We start from the raw sequence: 21760 nt of genomic DNA on the forward strand, positions 1-21760 counted from the left end.
GTCACACCAGGATTGCAAAGGGTGATCAGGGCCCTGATGGGTACGTCTACGCCCTCCGGCGTCTCCACAGATGAACCTTTCTGACATGGGGGCTCCTCCCCGCTGGAGACTTCTACAACAGCAGGCTGCAGGAAAAGAGAGTGTCACTAGAAGGGGGATGAACAAAACCCGATTGCGAAGCGGGAAGAGGGGCCAAACCTGGTCGGCGACTGGAGGTGGTGGATTAGGAGAAGACGGCGCAGTTTCCTTCCGGACCTTTCTGACAAGGGTCTTCCTCGTCTTAGCACAGACACGGGGGGCAGCAGCCTCAGAAAGCCGTTTCCGCTTGGGGGTCAACTTGGCGGTACTCGGCTGGATCTGCATTACACTCTTCGAGGGAGGGGGTGCGTTCCTGCCAAAAAGAACCACGGGAGCGACCGCCCGGAAGCAAAAAGGGGATCCATCCTCGTTTATTGGCTCTGGGCCATCTTCTTGCTGCAGCCGTAAGGTGGACTCAGGAGGGATCCAATACAATTTAAAGAAAGAATGCTAGTCCAGAAAGGGGGTACCTCTCCATCGGGGATGTCATATTCAGGGTCGATCTGTTGAAGCATCGGACCCAGGGCTCCTCGGAAAACATGAGTTTTCCACATCGTCCACCATCCATCGAAGTCAACAGCCGAGGAGGTGAAGGTGAAGTTGGCAGGAACAGACAGGGGAAGGTCTGCGAACAGACTGTAACACCTCTGGACGGTCAGAGCATCGGGGAGGTCCACCCTGCTGGATGTTAGAAGATGGAGAAGGAAGTGGGGAGGCACCTGCGCAAGGCCAAATTGCCGGGCTGCTACGACTGGGAGAAGGCAAGGCCGAACCATGATGGAATAAAGATGCCTGGTGTCAGCATCATCGGCAATATCAGCCAAACGGAAGGTAGCTGGGTTCTCAAAGAGCTCAGAGTCGGCATAAGGAAGGAAGTCTGGGTTATCGAGGCCTTTGTAAAAAATCTTGAACCAACGGGAAGCATCTGGGGGATTCAGTTTCCCGCCAGGGAGACTGTATAGGGCCTGCCCAAAGCTAGTACATCTAATTTGTCTCCCGCTCAGATCAGGGAAGGAATTACCGACCAAAGAAGGGAAATCAGGATCAGAATTGTGGAAGTAAAGACGAGCCCACAACTGAATGAACCACCATGGGCCACCAGTTCTAATCTTCTTCTGGGTAAGGAGGCTGGAAGTCATCAGATGAAGATAGCGGTAGAGTTCCCCCAGAAATAGTCTGCCGAGGCCAATGGGTTGACCCTTGGCCAATTCATAAGCCAAGGAAAGATAGTTTTTGGTCGGGGCAAGGGAAGGGCCACAGAAGAGGAAGTGTTCAAGCCATAAGTTCAGGAAGGCCGTATGCTCCTTTTCCGACACAGGGCCTTTGCTTTTCTGGTGTTGGCTCAGGTATGTGCTCCAGTTAGTGCATTCAGTTTTTGAAGACAACTTGTAAGGGACCACATGGAGACTGTAAGCAGAAGGACAGGCTGAAGATATGTTCAGGCCAGTAATCATCACAACATCTAACAGTGTTGGTGCTAATGGGCTATGCCCAAAGAGGAAACAATTCAAGGCATCAGACCAGAAATAGCCGATGGTCTTCAGAAGGTTTTCATCTTTCTCAAGAGGGGAGAGTGACAAAGACAAGGCATCGGCTATTCCAATTGATTCCCATAAGGGCTGATAGGTGTTCGCTACCCTATTATACCAAGCCATCCAGCCTTCAGGAGGGTTTGGCCAGGCGCGGAGGCTATCCGACCAAGATTCTAGGTCTACATCCTGGCTCACAAAGGGGATCCGGTTGGCCTCACACGAGATCAGATCTACGGGTTTCTCATAGGAGCGAGGTCCAAGGCAAAAGGAATCGGGGGAAGAAGGATGTGGCAGGAAGATATCGGAAGCCTGAAAAAACCCCAAAAAAAAAATCAAGATCGCCGGGGGGAAAAGTCATTTAACTGCGCAGTAAGAAATGTGCGGACGCAGTGTTAGATTAATGGGGGTCGGAGTTTACCTTCAGACCAAAGGCGGCGGCGGCGGTACGCGAAGATCCTGCCATCGGAAAATTTGGATCAAAACCTTGGAGAATGAATCTAGGGTTGGTGGCGCAAGATCGAGTGTGTGTCTCAAGGACTAGGGGAGATCTTGCGGCTAGGGTTTGCGAGCGAAAAGGGGATCGGAATCGACCTATAGAGGTTTGCGCTGGATTGATTGGCAGAAGGTAAAGTAAATTGAAGAGCGGTTTCAGATCCGGGGTGGTATACTCTAAAGCCGATGCGATGCCATCGGCTCTTGAATAAATTGTTGTGCATAATAAGAGGGATTAATACAAAAGTAGAGTGTATTCATAGCAAGGCAGTAAGAACAAAAGAGGAGCTAACTACTCCTGGAGATAACCTAACGGGGGGACTACAATCTACCACCAGTGCACATCAGAGGCTTTGCGGCGCTTGGACGGTGGAGCAATGCTGGCGCCGCTGCTGCTGCTACCGTCGCGGCCATCATCGTCAGCATCGTTCCCATCGCTGCCACTAGTGAAGCCGTCATCATCGTCGGTTCCTCCGCGGCTATCGGAAGTGTCGTCCGATGACCTGTCAAAGAGAAAGTTACCTGCCATCGGATCTTCTTCGGAGGAGAAGGAGTCGGATTCTTCCTCTGAGAAAGAAAGGTCTTCTCCCCAAAGGACATCATCTTCCTCTTCCTCCAGCTCAGCTCCGAGGAGGAGAGTGAGATCCTCGCCGTCAGTCAGAGAGTCGTCGTCTTCAGACTGGTAGTCGAAGTCCCACCCCACTGCGTCCCAATGCAGGGGGGCACGGACTTCATAAGCAGCGATTGGGTTATATTCTGGAGTAGGTTCTCGTGTTGATCCGGACTCATAAGAGATAACAGAGGAAGCAGAGGAAGAAGAGGCCATGGCGAAGGAAGAAAGGGAGTCGGCGATGGTTGTGAGAGAAAGTGGGTAAAAAAGGTGCTGGAAACAAGTTTATAAAGCCAACGAGTGGATGAAATGAATCGGCACCGTAACGGTTCCCCAGGAGGCCGATACAGAGCAGTCACGTCCATCGGGAGCCGAAAGGGCACGGTCGTACGGATCGGAAGACGAAGGGTCAAGGTAGTGATGATTTCGGAATTTCCATTACCGAAACCAGGGGGGCATGTGTTATCACCGTATTTTGACCAGGTCAGAAGTGGGCCACGGAGCAAGATGGGCTTGGAAGGCGGTCGTGACAAAGCTTGCGAATCGGGCCCGTGTGGAAGATGGAGGCCATAAGGCCGTGTAAATTAGGAATAAACAGTTAAGATTCGTGTCGTGTTAGGTTAGGGTTAGTTAAAGAGAACAAGTCTACGGACTATAAATATGTACCATGAATAAACAAGAAACAGAATCAATCATCATCAACTCTCGGCGTATCGCCTCCCCTGTTTTAGGGTTTTTCATCGGGTAAGTGCCACGCGACCCCGATCACGTCTTGCGTGATCGGGGTAGCGTCACCCTTGCTCGTTCGCTTATACGTTGCTCGTGCTGAAGCCTTGTAGATGGCGAGTAGCGTTATTTATCCTGGCATGCGTTGAGTAATCTTTTCTTTTGGTGCTTTCATTGTGCTTTATGCGTTGCTCTCGCATGTTTGATCATCGTACCCATTCGTGGGTATGATAGTTTTATCTCGTTTCGTAGTTGTCAGTAGATCCAATCTGTTATGGCTAGTTTCTATGTATTTAGAAGCTTGGTTCAATATCTGCACGATTAGGCCTTGCAAACGAGTTGAATGATCCGATAGAATGCTCTGTGTCGGCTTTTTGCCTGAATAGAGGTTGTTCGGGAATCGGCTTTTAGTTGTTCTCTTGCTCTCTGTTTAGATCGTCTTGTCGATGCTTTTGTGTATCTATTAGGCTCAATTACGTGTAGGATGTTCCGATCGTGTAGTGAGGGCTTAGTTGTTGTGGATTGGATTAGATTGTTATTTATGAGGCAAGTTTTATTTAAATATATATGTACGTACTAGTTTCTATATTGCCTGTTCCAAAGATCCGATCCGGTATTGACGCAATCGGCTCTTCATAGCCGATACCGGGGAGGAGGTAATGAGCCGATCACGGCTCGGATTAACTTTTACACATGTCTGTGTATGCAGGAGTTCGACACGTCACACCTTCCTGATCGGGTGTAGGATCAGGTGGCACGCCTAGCGACTCTCAGCCAGGGCGCGCGCCAGATCACTGGGCCGTTGACCGAGGGACCGGGGCCCACCAGCCGTCCCGGAAGCCTCCCGGCTCCTCGTGTTGCCTGTCGCTGCCCGCCGGCGGGTTTTGACCGACAACAGAGTCCACCAGATAGTATTTGCCTGCAGCACCAAACACCTGTAAGCGTCAAGAAATTGCAGTTAGAATTGCAAATGGAGCTTCATGTTAAAGGTGTACCTGGAGGGGGATGGGGAAATGCATTGTTGTACTTATTCATTGCATCATCAAAAACCCTCATATCATGTACCGAACTAGGCCAACCCGCGAGAACAAATGTAAACATCATGTCAAAGTCACAGACTGCCATCACATTTTGTGTTGTGATGCTCTTACGACACATGTACTAGACCAAAAGCTGTTGGGGCACCACGACAGGAATGTGAGTTCCATCTATTGCTCCAATACAATCCTTGAAGAATGGATCAAACCTATGGTGCATCAATCTGGGGTGCCTAGTTCTGAACTCTGGGTCTCTGGGTTTAATGATGTCAGCAGCAAGTTTGAGTAAAGACTTCAAAACTTTGTAAAACATGTTGTGAACCGTCCCCATGGATCTTTCAAATCTGTCCTCGGCTTGCCTTACTGACTGCGGAGCTCCAACCATCCACAGAAACATGCCTAAAGCCTCTATGGAGGTTGACTTTGCACTAGATTTCAAATCATATTTTTCTACCAAAAGTTCGTGAAGCCGATGGAAAATATTTGGGGGCATTCTAAACATGTTGTAGCATTTCTGTCTATTCAAAAGGACCCTCTCTACCCATTGCAGACCACTGAAGGCTACTGGTACTGTCCTATACTCATTTCTACAGCAGTAGGTGTCAACATACGTAGCTAGCTGAAACGTACCATAAATGAAACCAATGTCTGCAGAATCATCCATGAATTGTGTTATCATGAAGTTTTCAAATTCCTCATCTGAATCTGCAGCTTCGTTTCCCTCTTCTGAGCAATGAACCCCTTCCTGCAACAACAAAAGATTTGCAAGCAATCAGTCTCCAAGGTACAAATAATGAACACATGCAGCTCAGCAAAGGTAGGATTACGAACACATCGTCCACATAAGTACCATCGACCTAAGACCATCAACATACTCAGTATCCACATAAAAACCGACCACATAAACAGCATCCACATAAATATCTCCGAACACACAACATTCATGGAAATTAATAGTTGAAATCCATGCACAGACACCACAAAGTTCAAAAGACAATGCAAAGATAGAAGGGTCTAGTCGACGACCCTAGCGTAGTGCTCAATAAGAGCCTTCCTTCCATGCGGAAGGGAGCGCAGGAAAAAGTAAGATGCACCCTTGTCCTGAGCAATCTTGAGCACACCAATCCACAGCTGCGCATTGTCCTCGGTAACACCACAGTCCCTTGCCGCTTCCATTATGGTGTCAAACTGTTTCTCCATCTTTGCTTCCTCGGCCTGCTTCACTTGCAGCCTCTTCGACATGAAACCTTCCATGGCTACATTCCTTTGGGTTTGTATCTCGTTGTGCAGCTGCATTTGGGACACCATGGCTCGGACTGCGGGGCTCTTCGTCTTCTTGTTGGGGCTCGTAGCAGTACTGCGTACGCTTTGCGAGCTGTCTCGTGTCCTCTTGCTTCCTGTGCTCTGCGGGGTCTGGAGGCCATGATCGTCCTCTGAATCTTCCTCTTCATCATTTGGGGTGACGTCCACAGGATCCTCATCTCCAGGCACATATGAACTCGACCCATCAACGGCAACACCCATGAACATGCGGTCCAACTCGTCAAGGTAAATAGGCCAACCGGACTGCAGTTTTTTCCACTCAGGATGGCCCTGCATTGTGCAATATGAATCATTAGTGTCAAATCAGTGTGTGCATTCTTGCAGTGCCAGAAACTTGAATTAATAGATTGCATAGGAGAAGTACCATTGTGTTCGCTTTCCACCAAGCCTCCGTGGCAACAACAGATCCATCCGGACGGCGGCCAAGCCCTGAATCAGTGCGCAGTTGCTGTATGAACTGCCACAAACCCCTAAGCTGCCTATATCTGTTCCCAAACTGCTCTCTGTCATGCCAAAACCCAGTGGCGGCATAGAATCTAGACTGGATCTATTTCCACCCACACTTGTTCATCACACCCCTCACGCAGTTTCCGTCATCGATTTGGCTGCAGTAAATACGGCAAAAGGCTTGGGTATGTTCTGGACTCCATGCAGCCCTGTTGGTGTCGGCCTAAACGAAGCGATTATTAGCACAGAATGTACGCAGTGACGCACAAGGTAATACAATCAACAAACCGGACTACTGGTGCCCCCAAAATTGGTACAAACACAACCTACATAGGGCAGTCAACCACCCGCGCTAATGCTGCACCGAAATTTAGTGAAAAACAGTGTAAAACAGAACCTACAAAGGGCTGCCAACAATCCGCGCTAATGGTGCACAAAAAATTAGTAAAAACAGTGAACAACATAACCTACATAGGGCACTATACATCAAAATTGGGTGTAATGCTAATGCACGCGTACTTCCCCTGTCAAACCTACATATATTCGACAACTAACAACCCGCGCAAATGGTGCTCCAAAATCAGTCAAACAATACAAAACAGAACGTGCATTGGGCACTCAACAAACCCTCGCTATTGGCGCACCAAAAACTAGTAAAAGCACTGATAATCATAACCTACATAGGGCAATCAACAGTCCGGACTAATGTTGCACCACAATTTCGTAAAAACAGCACCTAATTAGTGATGACAAAGGTAAATTTACCTGCACGGCACGACGACGGCGATGGCCACCGCCTCTGGTTGCTTCGTCGGATGCCGACGTTTCATGTCGAGGGGGGCGGCACCCTGCAGGCAGGTCTACGGCGCCAAAGGGTGCAGACCCGCCGCCTTGTGCATATGGAGGTGCAGTCCCTCCACTGGTGCCTGATCTGCGGCGACCGCTGGCCCCGGCTCGGCCTCCTCCGTGGACGCTGCGTGGCCCGCGCAGGCCGAGGGTTCGGTTCTGGCCCTGTGGAGGAACACGAATGGGACGAGGACGGTCACTTCCTTGGACCTCGTCGCCGCGGAGAAGGTCTTGCACCTCCGACCACCCGTGCTCCGCGTTGAGGTCGAGGCCGTCGAAGTGGAGGCGGCTCGGTCGTAGGCTGCTCGATCCGCTGTGGGGGTAGGCGCCGGCCGATAAGCCGCCGTACCCACCGTCGGAGGACGACCCCGGGCCCATGGACAGGAAGTCCCGGGTTCCGCCGCCGCCGCCAAAAAGGTCGTCGTTGCCGTTGCCTCTGGCGTTGCAGTCGTCCTCCAGGCCGTAACCGCCGGCATCGTAGGCGTCCACGTCGTAGTCGTCCATGGCCGCAGAGGTGCGCAGGTAGTCGTCCACGGCACGGCGGCGGGGGAGGGGGGTGGGGGAAGGGCCCTGTTGGGACCGGCAGGCGGCGGTGCTGGAGCTCGGCTGCCACGGCAGGGGAGGGGGCGGACGGCACGGCGGCGGGGGGGGGGGTGCGGGAAGGGGCGGCCGGGGAGCAGCAGGCGGCTGTGCTGCAACAGGGCTGCGGCGGCGGGGGACGGGGCGGACGGCACGGCGGCGGCGGGGGGGGGGAGGGTTGGAGGGGGCGGGGTGCGGAAAGGGGCGGCCGGGGAGCAGCAGGCGGCTGTGCTGCAGCAGGGCTGCGGCGGCGGGGGACGGGGCGGACGGCACGGCGGCGGCGGGGGGGGGGGCGTTTCGGGGGGGCGGGGTGCGGGAAGGGGCGGCCGGGGAGCAGCAGGCGGCTGTGCTGCAGCAGGGCTGCGGCGGCCGGGGGGGGGTTGGGGGGGCGGGGTGCGGGAAGGGGCGGCCGGGGAGCAGCAGGCGGCGGTGCTGGAGCTTGGCTGCGCCGGCGGGGGAGGGGGCGGACGGCAGGGCGGCGGCGGGGGAGAGGGGAGGGGGACGGGGCGACTGGGGAGCGAGCGAGATAGGGTTCGGAGTCGCGGAGCGGGCCGAGAGGAAATGGACGCGGGGCGCGGCGAGGGGGAGAATGCACGCGGCCCGATGCCCAAACGCAAAATTTTTCGGCTCGGCCCGTTTAGATGCGTAAACGCGAAAAGGCCGTAAAGGCGAATTTTTTTTGCCTTTACGGGCCGATCTAAACAGGGCCTAAACCTAAGTAGCACTTTCAACTCGAAAGAGTAGCCACGCTCAAGAGGTCAAACCAGGTAGTACTACCTCGTTGATTTGACACCGAGATTTAGGTCGGACACAGAGCGTACAAATACATACTCCCTCCGGTGGAGTAAAACATGACGTTTTGGACATCATTGCGCTTAGCAAGGACTGAGTAATGGGAGGTATATTTTCCAACTTTTCCTATAATAAATACCATCTAATGACATTACTCACTAGCAATACTTGACGTCTTGAGTGGCTAGTGGCGTTGGCACTGCTTCCTAAACTTGTGCACGCGAGTTCGATGCCTGGCATGGGTAGGATTATTTTTACCTGAGTACGTACGTGCGCAGCCTCCCGTTTTGCATGGCGTTGTGGATGTGGATTAGCCTACGCGCGCATAATTTTTTTTGCTGAGCATGCGCGCGTCTGGCCAGTTTTGCATGGCGCGGTGGCCAGTTTTGCATGGCGCGGTGCGGATGTTTTTTTTGCATGAGTATACGCGCGCGTATACGGATATTAGCTTATGCGCGCCTTTTTTTTCAATCCCCCGGCAAAGATTTGCTGAAGCGCGCTTTGGGCAGCCGCCTCGTCTTCTCGGTTGCTGGTTATTTAACCGTCACTTATCACTCACTGAGCACCAAACATACTCAGCATCTTGCGACGCTGGTTGAAGGTATACGGAGTGAAGCAAAATACTCCTGCTGAAAGTAGCAATGGACTTAAATCTTGAGCCACCGGTTGAAGGTATAGGTACGTGCTACAGTATATTGGTTCTTCTTCACTTTCTAATGCATCTTTTAAAACTTGTTGCATGACGTGGTTACATACATTCTGTCTTGCTTGAACGCGTTGCATGCCATGGTTTCTAGTGCACTTTCTAATCATTTCTGCAATAGGTTTGGACTTGAACCAAGATCCACACGTAGAAGATGTTGTTCACTTGTTTGACTTGAACCAAGAGCCGCATGTAGAAGATGTTGTTCACTTGCTTGACTTGAATGTGGAGCCGCCATTAGTAGATGATGATGTGATAGACTTGACTTTGCAAGAACCGGTCATATGTAAGATGGTTTTCTTGTGTTATGATTTTCTTGTGTTATGATAGAATATCATTGGGTGCTATTGTAATTGTTAATGTTTTCTTGATTTAGTTAATGGTAGGCGGCGCCGGCGGAAAGATTGTTCTGAGCACGTTAGGAAACAAGTATACCACCAATTGTTAGCTAGAAGCAAAAATGGAAGAGTGCTACCAAAGAATGGTACAAGAGAAGTTGCTGCAAATTTTGGTCTAGGTATTCGAACTATGCAGCGCGTGTGGAATGAATTGAAACCCACACTTCATCAAGGTAACCCGGTTACTTTTGCTAGTAGGAAGAGAAGTAGAAGTGGCCGTAAGCCAAAACAAATAAACTATGAGCAGCTGTGCATTGTTCCTCTTAAGGATAGAACCACCCTAGTTGATACAAGTAAAGTGGCTGGTGTTAGTAAGAAAACTCTTTTGAAGCACGTCAAAGAAGGAAAGGTTAGGAGGTACACAAGTAGTATAAAACCACATCTAACTGATGAAAACAAGAAGGCTAGACTGCAATGGTGTGTTGACATGCTTGATCATGAGAGCTTACATGATAATCCAAGATTTAAAACTCTTTTTGACCATGTTTTCATTGATGAGAAGTGGTTCTTTATTTCTTGCAAATCTGAGAGGTATTATTTGCTTCCGGATGAAGATGAACCTCATCGTACCTGTAGGAGTAAGAACACATCCCTAAGCTCATGTTCTTGTGTGCCACTGCTCGTCCAAGATTTGAGAATGGAGTTTGCACTTTCGATGGAAAGATTGGGTGTTTTCCTTTGGTTAGATTTGAGGCTGCTAGAAGGAGTAGTGTTAACCGACCAGCTGGAACAATGGAAGTAAAACCTATCACTTCAATTAAAAGGGAGATCATTAGAGACTTCATGATAGAAAAGGTTTTGCCAGCCATTAGAGCTAAATGGCCATGTGAAGATGTCAACAAACCCATCTACATCCAACAAGACAATGCACCCTCTTATTTAGAAGTTGATGATCCACTTTTTATTGAAACTGCACAACAAGCTGGATTTGACGTTCGTCTAACTTGTTAACCGGCTAATTCACCAGACTTCAATATTTTAGATTTAGGTTTTTTTTGTGCAATCCAGTCAATTCAGTACAAGAAGACAACTTGAACAGTTCAGGACCTAATTCCAGCCGTACAAGAGGTAAGTAACTTGTCTATACGATGGTTTTATTTATGTAATCAAGTCATTTTGTTTATTCTAATACTGGTTTCACATTTCAGGCATTCCATGAATATCCTCCACACATGGCAAACAGAATTTATCTCACACTTCAACAAGTTTGGAAAGAAGCAATGAAAGTTCATGGCTGCAACAAATTTAAGATTCCTCATATGAAGAAGGAAAGGCTAGAAAGACAAGGGACTCTTCCATTACAAATCGATTGTGAAACATTAGTACTAGAAGCAATGCTAAGCTTGCGGCATGGAACATTTAGAATTTTAGATATAAATTTTGTTTCACCGAATGTAACATGTAGGCACGGACTTTGGGTTCAAGAGTTCACCATCGAACTTATTTGTTCGGTCCACCTTCTTGTTCTTTCTTCACAGCGTCTCCATTCTTCATCTTCTCCTCTTCCTTCACCGGCTCTTCTACCTTGGCCAGACCAAGCACTTCGTCTTCATCATCAGAGGGAGTACGCAACCTGATGCCTCGTTCACGCCGGACAGGGCGGACGTAGGGGTGCTGCCGGACGGGACGACGAACAGGACGGCGCTAAGGTCCGCGAGCAGCACGAGCCGCACGCGCCGCACACGCTGCCGGAGTTCGCCATTTGTACGTCGGGTCCGACTTAGAGCTTGAGCCTGACGACCTGCTCCCTGGCGCTGGATCCATGCGCACGGCGAGGTAGAGGCGTGGCTCTGCGTCGAGCTTAGTTGGCGCGGCGTCGGACTCAGCTCCGCATGCCGTGGAGTGGAGGCGGGGTTCAGCTAGGCGGTCACGACTCACGAGGCAGAGGTTGGCATGAGTAGAGGTGTGGTGTTATGCAGGGCTGGGTGTTAAAGCATGCATGCGGCTCTCGGGAAACAAAGCGACTAAACGCTTCGGGGCCGGGTGTCATTTACGAGCGCGTGCGCTGGCAAGGGCAAATTTGACCAAAAGATGCTTCGGATGCCAAAACAACATATTTTTCTCCGCTTTCCTTTAAACCTCAGAACGTCATGTTTTACTCCATCGGAGGAGTAGTCTGGATGGATTATTAAACTCCTAATAAGGTTCTTCTTTTGAAAGAAAATAAAAAAACTATCTACAAACCAGCTGGACCTGGGCACAACACACGGAAGAGGCCGTCTTCCTTTGGGTCCAGCCACAGAGCAGCCCGTGTCCTGCCTGCATGCGCATCCGGGGCGGGCCGCACGGGAGGCCGGCCCGCGGGATACTATAGACGCGCGCACCAACAAGGCCCGCTCGGGCCGTAGCAGGCCACGCGCCCGCACGACGGACCGTGTGCCCCTTGCGATCTGCCGAGGCCGGCCGTCGTCGAGGCCTGCTCGCCTGTGAGTGGGCTTCGTTCGTCTCGTGGGGGGCAATGATGGCATCTGCTTCTCAATTCACGGCCGGCCTTGGCCTCGCCGTCGCTGCTTCTTCGAGTACGTACGCCGTGAAGTGACGGTGGATCGAGTTAGGTAGGGTTCCCTTCGCTTTTTTTTTTACAAAAGGGGGGTCCCCCGTTTTCATTTCCAGGAAACAAAAATGCCACGAGTCTTTTACAGCAGTTTAAGTTTGAAGTGTATTCTAAGCACGTCCGTTCTGAGTTTTAGCTAAAGCAACAGAATAGAGTGTATCCTGAGCAGCGACTTCAGGCTCCATGCTCACGCCAGAACCTGATGAAGCGTCCGCACCGATCTCCGCCGAGTTCCGAGCTGCTGGAGCAGCCTGCGAAACCGGCATGGCCCAGCTGATACGTAGCGGTTGTCTTGCTCTTTTGTCCAGTTCTTCCACGATTTTCCCCAGCTGGAGATTCTCGGGTTTTCTTCACTTTTCCAGGCACACTGTTAAGCTTTTCTAACGGTCTGCATGAATCAATCCTGGTCGAAAGCTGATTAGGCCAGGGCAGCTTTTGGGCGTCCGGCCGCTAATTCACCGGCGGCCCCCCGACAGGGAAGGCCTGCACAGAGAGGTCAGAGCCCCTGTTTTAGCTATTCCAACCAAAGTGACGGGAACTACGGCAACTACGTCGGATCCATTAAGATCAGCCTGAACATATATTAAACAGCAGGGAACAGGTTACAGATACAAAGATACAAATTACAACAACAGCAAGCAGAGAGGGGGCAGGGAGAAGGATTAAATCCTTAAACAACAGAACCTAGGGGAACAAAAGCGGTTACATAAGAAGAAGGAAAGAACTCCAATTTAAAATAGATATTTTGATAGCAGCAGTGGTTGTTCTGCCTGCCCAAAGAGAAAGATCAGAAGAGCGGCGTCTTGTTATGTCCGCATTCGAGTCATCAATCTGGTTGAAAACTTTTTGAGTTCCTGCATTTCCATAAATTCCACAAGAAATAGGTGATAGTGGTTGAGCGCGTTTTCTGGGTGGGACAGGGAGGACCCGGTATAGGAAACTTTCAAAGGAGTTCAATCTAAGGCAGGGTGGGGGAAGGCATGTTCACAAGGGATCAGAAACTTTGGGCTCTGGGATAGTACAAGAAAAGGTGAGCGACATCCTCAGGAGAGCTGCAGAAATGGCAATGGCCCGAATTATTTAATTTGCTCGGCATGAACGCAACCTAATGTGAGTGTTTATCTTATGTTTCCTCTTAATACAAAGATAAGCAGCAGGTTCGAGAAAAAAAATCTTGTGTTCATGGACCTGCCAAAGAAATTAAGGACCTGCAACGAGAGGGATCTGCATTCCACCAGATACAAGTGGCAAAGACATGGTCCTCAAGGTGGGAGAAAGCAGAGAGTAATTAGCAGCCATGGAGAAACAAGTGCTGGTGGAGCTTTAAGATGGCGTGCATCATGGTCAACATCCGAAGGGATGTGATGAACCGAACTCAACGCGTGGAGTAAAAGGGAAAGCTCGGAGGAGGCAGCGACAGAGGAGAGGCGATTGCGCAAGTGATCGAGTGAGGATCACCAGATGAGATAGCTTCCGCAACGGAGATGTTCTTACGAAGGGAATGTGAAAAAAGAGCTGGAAAACGTTCGGCCAACGTACAGTCATCTAGCCAAAGGTCGAGCCAGAAGGAGGTGAACGAGCCATCGCCGAGCTTGACAGTGGTGATATCACGGAAATTTTGAAGACCTTGCAGGATGGCACACCAAACTGGGGTGTAACCGGTGGTCGCCCCTCGTCTGCCCTGTGTCGCATATACGCCTGCCTTGATTATTACCTTCGTGATGATGTAGGTTCTGATATAGCAAAGACTCTGATGGATGGAGTTCAACTCTCTCTCTCTCACTATCTCTCTCACGTAGTACAGAATCCTTCTTCGTTAGTTCCGGTTAGGAACTAGCTTTAATCCCTGTTTTCTATTCGGGACTGTCTATCCGGGACTCATGTATCTCACCTTTTCGTCCCGGCAGCTATTCAACCGGAACTAATGTATTTTTCATAAAAAATATCAGCCTCCACGCCACCGTCGGGGCCAGGCCGAGCTAGGTCTGGCCGCGCCGCTCGCCGAGGCCTGCAGCTTCATCTCGAGCACTACCTTCTTGAGCTCCAACTCCACTTGGACCGCCACAGAGATGCAATCAAATCGAGAGCAAGAAACAATCGAAGGATTCACATCACATGATTTCAATTTGATTCATTATACAACAACTGATTCATAACATATGAGTTCGATTTGATTCACAGTACAACATCTAATTAACAACACACTCACAAACGAATCATTCACAACTACGAATCTTCACAAACATGAATTTATCTATAGCTTCTCACCGGCTGGATCCGCTCTGGCCGGGCCTGTCCTCACGCCTGGCAACAGCACGCGGCCCTCACGCACGCGCTGCCGGGCTTGCCCTCTCACTGGCCATACCATGTGCGCATGAGGCCGTGGGGGTGGCGGCAGCAAGGCCAGCCCTTGCGTCCAGCGTGGCCGTGGCTGGTGGCAGCGGTCAGGCCAGCGCCACGCACCCGTGGAGGCCGGCGGCGGCAAGGCCATCCCTTGCGCCCAGCACGGCCTTGGCGGCTGGCGGCGGCGGCGGCCGGCCAGGCCAAGTGCGCACGCGGCCGTGGGGGGCTGTGGTGTCCAGTCCAGCGCCGCGCGCCCGTGGAGGCTGGCGGCGGCGGCCGGCCAAGCCAGGTGCGCACACGGCTATTGCGCGGGGGGGGGGGTGGTGGGGGTGGGGGGGAGGGGCAGGCCAGCCCTTATGCCCGGCACGGCTTTGGGGACATGAGGCGGCCAAGCTAGCCCCACGCACCCATGGAGGCTGGTGGCAGCGGCGGCGGCCGACTAGGCTAGGTGCGCACGCGGCTGTGGGTCTGCGGCGGCTATGCCAGCCCTTGCGGGGGCGCGCCCGTGGAGGCTGCCGGCAGCTAGGCTAGGCCATCGGAGAGCTATACGGGAGAGAGAGGGGCTACGGGAGAGGAGAGGATAAGGAAGGAGTGAGAGAGATGAGAGGATAAGGGAGCGAGACGAGAAGATAAGGAGATCCGGAAAAAAAATCGCCCCAATTTTTAATCCCGATGGCTGGCTACACCCGGGATTGATGCTATCTTTTAGTCTCGATTGAAACCACCTACTATGAAAAATAATATTTGTCATGGCTCCAACTAGAATTAAAAAGAGATCTTATGGAGCTACCAACCAGGATTAAAATTCCTTCTTTTATCGTAGCTATTGGAACCGGACTGGTGTCCACATTGATCCCGGGTTAAAAATAGACGCGATAAATGAGCTGGAAGAATGACCTGTACTGGTGTCTCTCTCTCTCTCTCTCTCAAACGCGGGCGTGCTCTTTCCTCTTCCCCTGCTGTTTCCTTTCCGCTTTCCAGACATGACGCGCCTGCCGTTCTTTCGTCGTCCTTCCTACAATCCTACGACCTCCATGACTGACAGGGCGACAAGCGTTTCATCCGCGCTTCCCCGTGTGGATAAGCGCACGTGTTCCGCATGGCGGAAGGACGACGCGCGGCGCCGGGCCGGCCATCATCGTGATCCCTGATCCCAACCATGCCATGCGATCGCGTGACTGCGCGAGCGTTGCCCGTGTCTTTGCAGCTGCAGCCGATCAGAGGCCGGTTTCACACTGCCATGCATGGCACTCGATCGACAGATCATCGGGCTGGTCCACCGGCTTTCGCGAGCGACGGTGACGCGACGGCGGCCGGCCGGCGAGGCCCGCCGGCGAGCAGCTTTTTATCCTCCTGGACGATTGAATTCCCTGACCCGACCAAAGGCTTGCTCTTGCTCTTTGCTTGCTTTTTGGAACGAGCTCAAGTTCCGAAACCCCAGATGGGTCTGTGCAATGCTTTCTGTCGTTTCGCGAGGAATCTGTTAGCCAGCAGATTCCGCACGCACTGCACTGTGCCACTGTTCCTGTCGCATGCCGCGATGCGTACACCTCGATTGTCCCATAAGAGCACAGTATAAGAAACATGATCTTAATCAATAGGATTAACTTGTTTAAATTATAGGATTCTCAGATTCTATGGATTGAATTCAATCCATATATAAGATGATCGCAGCGATGATTTGGACAAGTTGCAGAAACATTTAAAGGACCAGTTAAACTGACAGTCTCACAATATAACGGGTCGGTGCATTGATAGTTGCAACGCTGATCAAGTAGTGAAGATTCAGTAGCACCGGTTGAACCGACACTACAAGAAGAGATACGTCGGTGCAATAAGGAGAATGCACGGCGATCAAGTGGAGAAGTGATAGAAGTACTGGTTGAACCGATGCTATGGTACAGAGCGTTGGTGCAATGGTCGTTTAGTTTGCCTAACAGATTTTGGAGCTGAAGGGACAAAAAGTCTCCAGCGCTGGTTAAACCGACGGTGCGTCGGATCAATGACGCAAGCAAAAGCAGGCGTGGCAGACAGGAGAGCACCGGCTAGTATGCAAGTTCAGAGCGTTTTAAACTTTTTGGAAAAAAAAGCAAGTAATGGATATGAGTGGATCTCTAGCCTATATAAGGCCTCACCCCGGATCATTTGAGGTTGCTGGAGTTCGTGAGAAGCTACCTACACTCTGAGGATTAGCTCTATAGAGAGTGAGAGAGTGAGAGAGCAAGTTGTATCTTGGTGTGCCGGCCCCTTGGAGTCTTGGTGGCTCGCCGGCAAGTCATCAACCCTCTGGCTTGGTATGGAGCGGCGATGATGACTTTGTGCGGGGGACATGAAGACTGCCTTGCTTCATGGAGAAGCTCCTTAGTGGAGACGGCATCGAGGTGACCGGGATCTTAGCGAGAATCTTGGTGGCTAAGCTTGGTGGCGAGTCAAGTAGAGTTCCGGAAGAGATTCGGTGACCGGGAAGCAATACTCTTAGTGAGTGCTTCGACAACATCAACAAGCGGTGGTTTATGCCTACTCATACCACGGGATAAATCTTCGTATCAAGAGTTTGCTTCCTCTCATCCCATTCTTTTAAGCTTCCATATTTCTTATTGCAATCTTGTGTGCCTTTATATTATTAGTTTTAGTATCTACTTAGGATTAACTATGCATTGCAAAATTCTTTGGGATGAGATTTTCATGCTAGTTGAACTCTAGTTGCACATCTAAATAATAGATAATATATTTTAGATTATATTTTTCCTAACTAGTTTGAGTCATGTGTTAAGATTTTAGAATTACCTAATTCATCCTCTTCTTTTTTTTATACTACGAGCATTGATTCCTTTCACGTAGTAGTTGATCGCCACATATAAGATGCTCTCCACGACCATTCTCACGCTCCAAACCGATCGACCTGAGGTAGACAGACGACGTGCGCTCCTGATTGTACCGTAAAGGTTGCCGACTTCAATGGTTTACAATGCAAATTGTACGGCCTAGTAGTCTCCTTGCTTAAATTTCAAAATCATCTCTGTTAGAGGGTATTTCGGATCCAGGCGGTGATAGATGCCCAAAAGTGCTAAATTTAAGCGCTAGTTTATTCAAACAAGAGTGCTAATGGGATAGGTTAAATTTAATTAAAACTTTAAAATTTTAGTAAGGATAGGTGATAAAGTTTAGCACTTAAATTTAGCCCATCCAAAAAAACCTTAAAACCATCCGAAAATTTTTCAAAAAAAAAACATCCGAGTTGGCATGACCAGCCTTTCCTTCGAAGGTAGATCACGCGCGTACTGGCTGCTGGCGCGTATCCTTCCGCCTGATTTTGTTTTTGCTTCCGCCTGATTTTGTTTTTGCATACACCATGTGCGGAAGGATATGTGTGGTCTCGCTTGATTTTGTTTTCTGAAAATATGTTTTCTGAAAAACTTCTAGTTATTTTTTTAAAAAAGCTTTTTAGAACACAAATTTTACATGTGGGACTTATAGAGACTTCTTCAAATGAGTTTTCTGGTCTATTTCTTTTCAAAATCCAGAATCTTTTTTCAGAAAACCTACTGTGAAGGAAATAATGGCTATACTCCACCAAGGTCCGGTGGGAATGACTCCGATGAGGTGGACAATCGTTGCCTGACTAACCTAAAGAAAGAGCTTGTTCTACTGGCATTAGAAGACTACTAAGCACTCAATTAATACTTTCATATCGTGACACTAGGAAGCCTTTATATATAGACTCGTCGTGCCTCATAGGAATAAGATGTGTGAGATGCATGCATGCATGTACATGTATGTGAGCATCTTTTTTTAAAAAAAAAAAGAACAGTCCAAATAATGCACAGAGAAACACTTGTGTACCGAGCGCGTCGCCACATATTTTTGACAGACGTCCGCAGTTCGAATCCTATCTCTGGAGGCATAATTCCGCAGATCATCACTGACTGGATGCACGGCATGTTCCTCCGGCATGCCGCCACAATCCGATCCGGAGAACCAGAGGCTCAGCCCATACGCGCGCGACACGACCGAGCGCAGAAATTTCTTCGCCGCGACAGGCGTCAGACGGCTAGCTCGCGAGGCATGCATGCCGGCTGTCTCCAACGGCGTCCTCTACGAAGAGAAGATTCCGTTCTCTATTGCTCCAGCAGCGTTCTCTAAATGGTCCTGTAAAATAGAGAACGCTACAGATTTTCTCTATATATAGAGATTCTCTCTCCTCTTCTCTATTTTTTCTTTACGTTTTAAACACTGAATTAAATAAAAATAAAATATGTCCATAGCATTTGAGGTACGATAAATACGTACGTACAAAAATTTGGAACAAAATACGTTTCTAATATAGGGTTTAATGTATAGAGAACGAGATTTAAAAAACGTTGTTGGAGAGAAATGAGATATAGAGGAGAGAATCTTGTAGAGAATTCTATAAATAAAAGGATATAGAGAAGGATATAGAGAACGACGGTTGGAGATAGCCTTACCCTCTCCTCCGCCCTGGCTACTGCAGCTCTCACCAAACCAAACCTCCCGACCGAAACGCACGCACGAGCTAGAGAATCGATTCCGCCGATCTCCATCCTCACGTAACGGCCGCCGGCAACTTTAGCTTTCTCATCATCCGCGCGCCGCCGACCGGCCGGCCGTTGCTTGTCGGCGGCGGCTGCTCGCCCACGCGCCCAACCGCCGGCCGGGCACTGCCAGTGATGAGCCCGGCCGGCCGCCACCTCGCGCGGCCGGTTCATCGGCGGCCGGTCGCGCTGCAGCGAGCTCCGCCGTCTGGGTACGGATCGGATCAGATCAATGCAAGCAGGTGGCAAAGTTCAGAGTACACACACGAAAGCTAGCGAGCCAGCGATCGCCGAGACTCGCGAGTGCGTCTCGTCGTGGGCCAATGCGCCAATGGTTGGTAAGGACAGTAACGTACAAGCATGATGCCTATCATTGGTGCGGAGCGGGCAACAAGAAAGCCGCGGCCAGGAAATGGCGGGCGCATGGATGCAGAAACGGGAAAGGCCACAGCTCAAAAGTCAAAACAAAGAGGAGAAAAGGTGAGAGGACCGGACGACGCGACCCAACGAACGAAGGAATGACAGATAGCTAAACCTACACGTACTAGTGATCCGATGCGATCCCAAGAATGTGTGAGAGCTTGCAATTTGGTTAGGCGAGGATGACAAGACGACGGTGGCCATGATAGATATTGGGAAACAACAGGGGTAATTCCGTCTCTGCTATATTAGTAAATGGGTAGATTTGAAGACATATTGGCAAATAAGCAGCAAAACTTTTTGCTCAGACCAGCTTGATGTAGGATGCTAACATGACAAGCAGGAAAAGAGGAGGGGGTCAAGTGCCAAGCTAGTATGGTCAGTCAGACTTCTTGCTCAGATCAGATCAGTTTTGCTTGGCGGTCGAAAAGATGATTGGTGTCTTCTTCTCCACAAAAGGAATGGTGATGGGGAATCATCGATCAGTAACAAGAGTCTTTTTCAAAAATCACTAACAACAGTGGTGCTCCACTAGATTACTAAAAGACTGAAAGTCGTTGTTAAACAGCCGTAGCTCCGCCCTGGTGTGCTCTGATGTGCCGTTAAACATTCCCTTATACCCTCTTGTCAACGGTGGTACAATGATATTGCGACAAGCATTTCCTAGGGAGATTTTGCAATGGGAATTAAAGTTTTTTTCTTTTTTTTTGGGTTGGGGGAGGGGGGGGGGGGTGTTTGATAAATACAAGCTATTCCCCTTGTGGAGTTATTTGGAGCCTGATATGGCTTTCATTAAATAAAGGTGATGGCCATGGAGCTGTTTGGCAAGAATAGGTGGCGGTTTCATCATAGGCCATGCATAGAAAGCATAGTGAAGCATTGCTGCCAACGCTTGCCACACAATAATCACCATAGGCCATGTAGATGATGCGGCATGTAGTCTATCTTTTATTTTGGTTTTCCCCATTCCAATCTCATGCATTTTGTTGATATAAATTAACCAATGATGGATAACTGTTGTCATATTCGTTACTCTTTTTAACTTAGCCCCAACCCCACTTTTGCCATTCACTTCAACAACCTCATGAGATTGTTGTCGACCATCCCAATGTCACCATGGTTGGATAATTGTCCTGGCCTCACCGGTATAGTGTCCATGAGAACTTTCGAGGCAGCTCATCCACTAGCACAACACTGAATGTGCCTTTCGTCTTCAAGTTTGGGGGAGTTCCCCTTCGTTTGCTACTTACTCATCTTCCAAAGGCTCCTAGTGCCAAAGCCTGCACCAGCTAATACTTATTTGACAAGATGTCATCAGTTGTCTTCACCATATTCCTTTTATCACAACAAATAGTGGAACCCACCCTAAATTACTCCCTCCATCCTATAAATGATTAGCTATTTTAGTTTTTCTAAATATATAGACATAATATATATCTAGATGCATAATAAAAACTATGCACCTAGTAAAATTAAAATAACTAATAATTTAGTACGGAGGAGCACCTGTCAAAGCTGTTAGAACAGCCTCCCTCTAAACTCACCAGGAACATGTAAAAACCCCACCATAACCTAAATCTCTTAATCCAAACTCTAAAACCACCAACCGTAATCCGAATCTCTAAATTTCGCTGACTTCATCCTTTTAATCTAGCAAATCTCTTTCATACAACGGTTGTCAAATATATTTGTGAATGCCCAATTAGCTCCTACACTACTAATTAGATCTTGCACACAAGCAAGTCGTGACTCCAAGCAAGCAAGATGGTGCCGGCAGGGCGCCACCCTGGTTGTACAAAATCCCTGCACCGAGCCCAGATGCTCGCAAGCCTCCCCACGTGCCCGTACAGTACGCATATAGACCTCACAATAATAATGACTTTATCATTCTCACATCCACAACACCAGCACAACAAGCAGGTAGTACACATGCCCAGTAGCCAGTAGGCTAGCAGCATGCACTAGCTAGCCAGGCAGCCTTACCTTTGCTGAGCCCCACACTGCCTGGTACTTTCACGGCGTCTGGACCCTGGACTGGAGGGCTACTTGTATCAATGCCACAGAAGCGAGAGTGTGAGACAAGGAAAGAAAAAGACAACACCCTACACAGTGCAGCAGCTACTCACACACACGCATAGCTTGCCATAGCTTCTTCAGCCCTGACCCTGACTCATGGCCACTAGTCTATGCATTTCTTCTCCAGTAAGTTACTGTGTGCACCTTTCTCCTCCACAGCTTCACCTCTAGCTAGCTATTAGCTACCTCACCCTGTCCTGCTTTTAGCTAGCTTCTCTTTTCCATCTGATCACCATTTGATCACACAACCA

General features: G+C 49.7%; 2 protein-coding genes across 2 annotated transcripts in view; both read right to left on the reverse strand.

The window, feature by feature from the left end:
• The window catches only part of LOC112897534, a 28301-nt gene extending 22049 nt beyond the window's left edge, over nucleotides 1-6252 (reverse strand). Inside the window, exons 1-4 of the mRNA XM_025965847.1 lie at nucleotides 6163-6252; nucleotides 5502-6068; nucleotides 5106-5220; nucleotides 4341-4373 (exon numbers count right to left, since the gene is read on the reverse strand). Coding sequence (XP_025821632.1) covers nucleotides 4341-4373; nucleotides 5106-5220; nucleotides 5502-6068; nucleotides 6163-6165 — 718 coding nt within the window. The 5' untranslated portion in view covers nucleotides 6166-6252. The remainder of the gene's footprint in view (nucleotides 1-4340; nucleotides 4374-5105; nucleotides 5221-5501; nucleotides 6069-6162) is intronic.
• A 93-nt stretch (nucleotides 6253-6345) lies between these two features.
• LOC112898283 lies at nucleotides 6346-7595 on the reverse strand. The gene is made up of 2 exons (XM_025966638.1): nucleotides 7011-7595; nucleotides 6346-6468 (listed from the first exon to the last, which is right to left on the reverse strand). The coding sequence occupies exons 1-2, from the start codon at nucleotides 7593-7595 to the stop codon at nucleotides 6346-6348; spliced, it is 708 nt and encodes a 235-aa protein (XP_025822423.1).
• Between the last annotated feature and the right edge of the window lie 14165 nt (nucleotides 7596-21760).

This window comes from Panicum hallii, chromosome 6 (genome assembly GCF_002211085.1).
Source record: "Panicum hallii strain FIL2 chromosome 6, PHallii_v3.1, whole genome shotgun sequence".
In the NCBI taxonomy this organism is placed as follows: domain Eukaryota; kingdom Viridiplantae; phylum Streptophyta; class Magnoliopsida; order Poales; family Poaceae; genus Panicum; species Panicum hallii.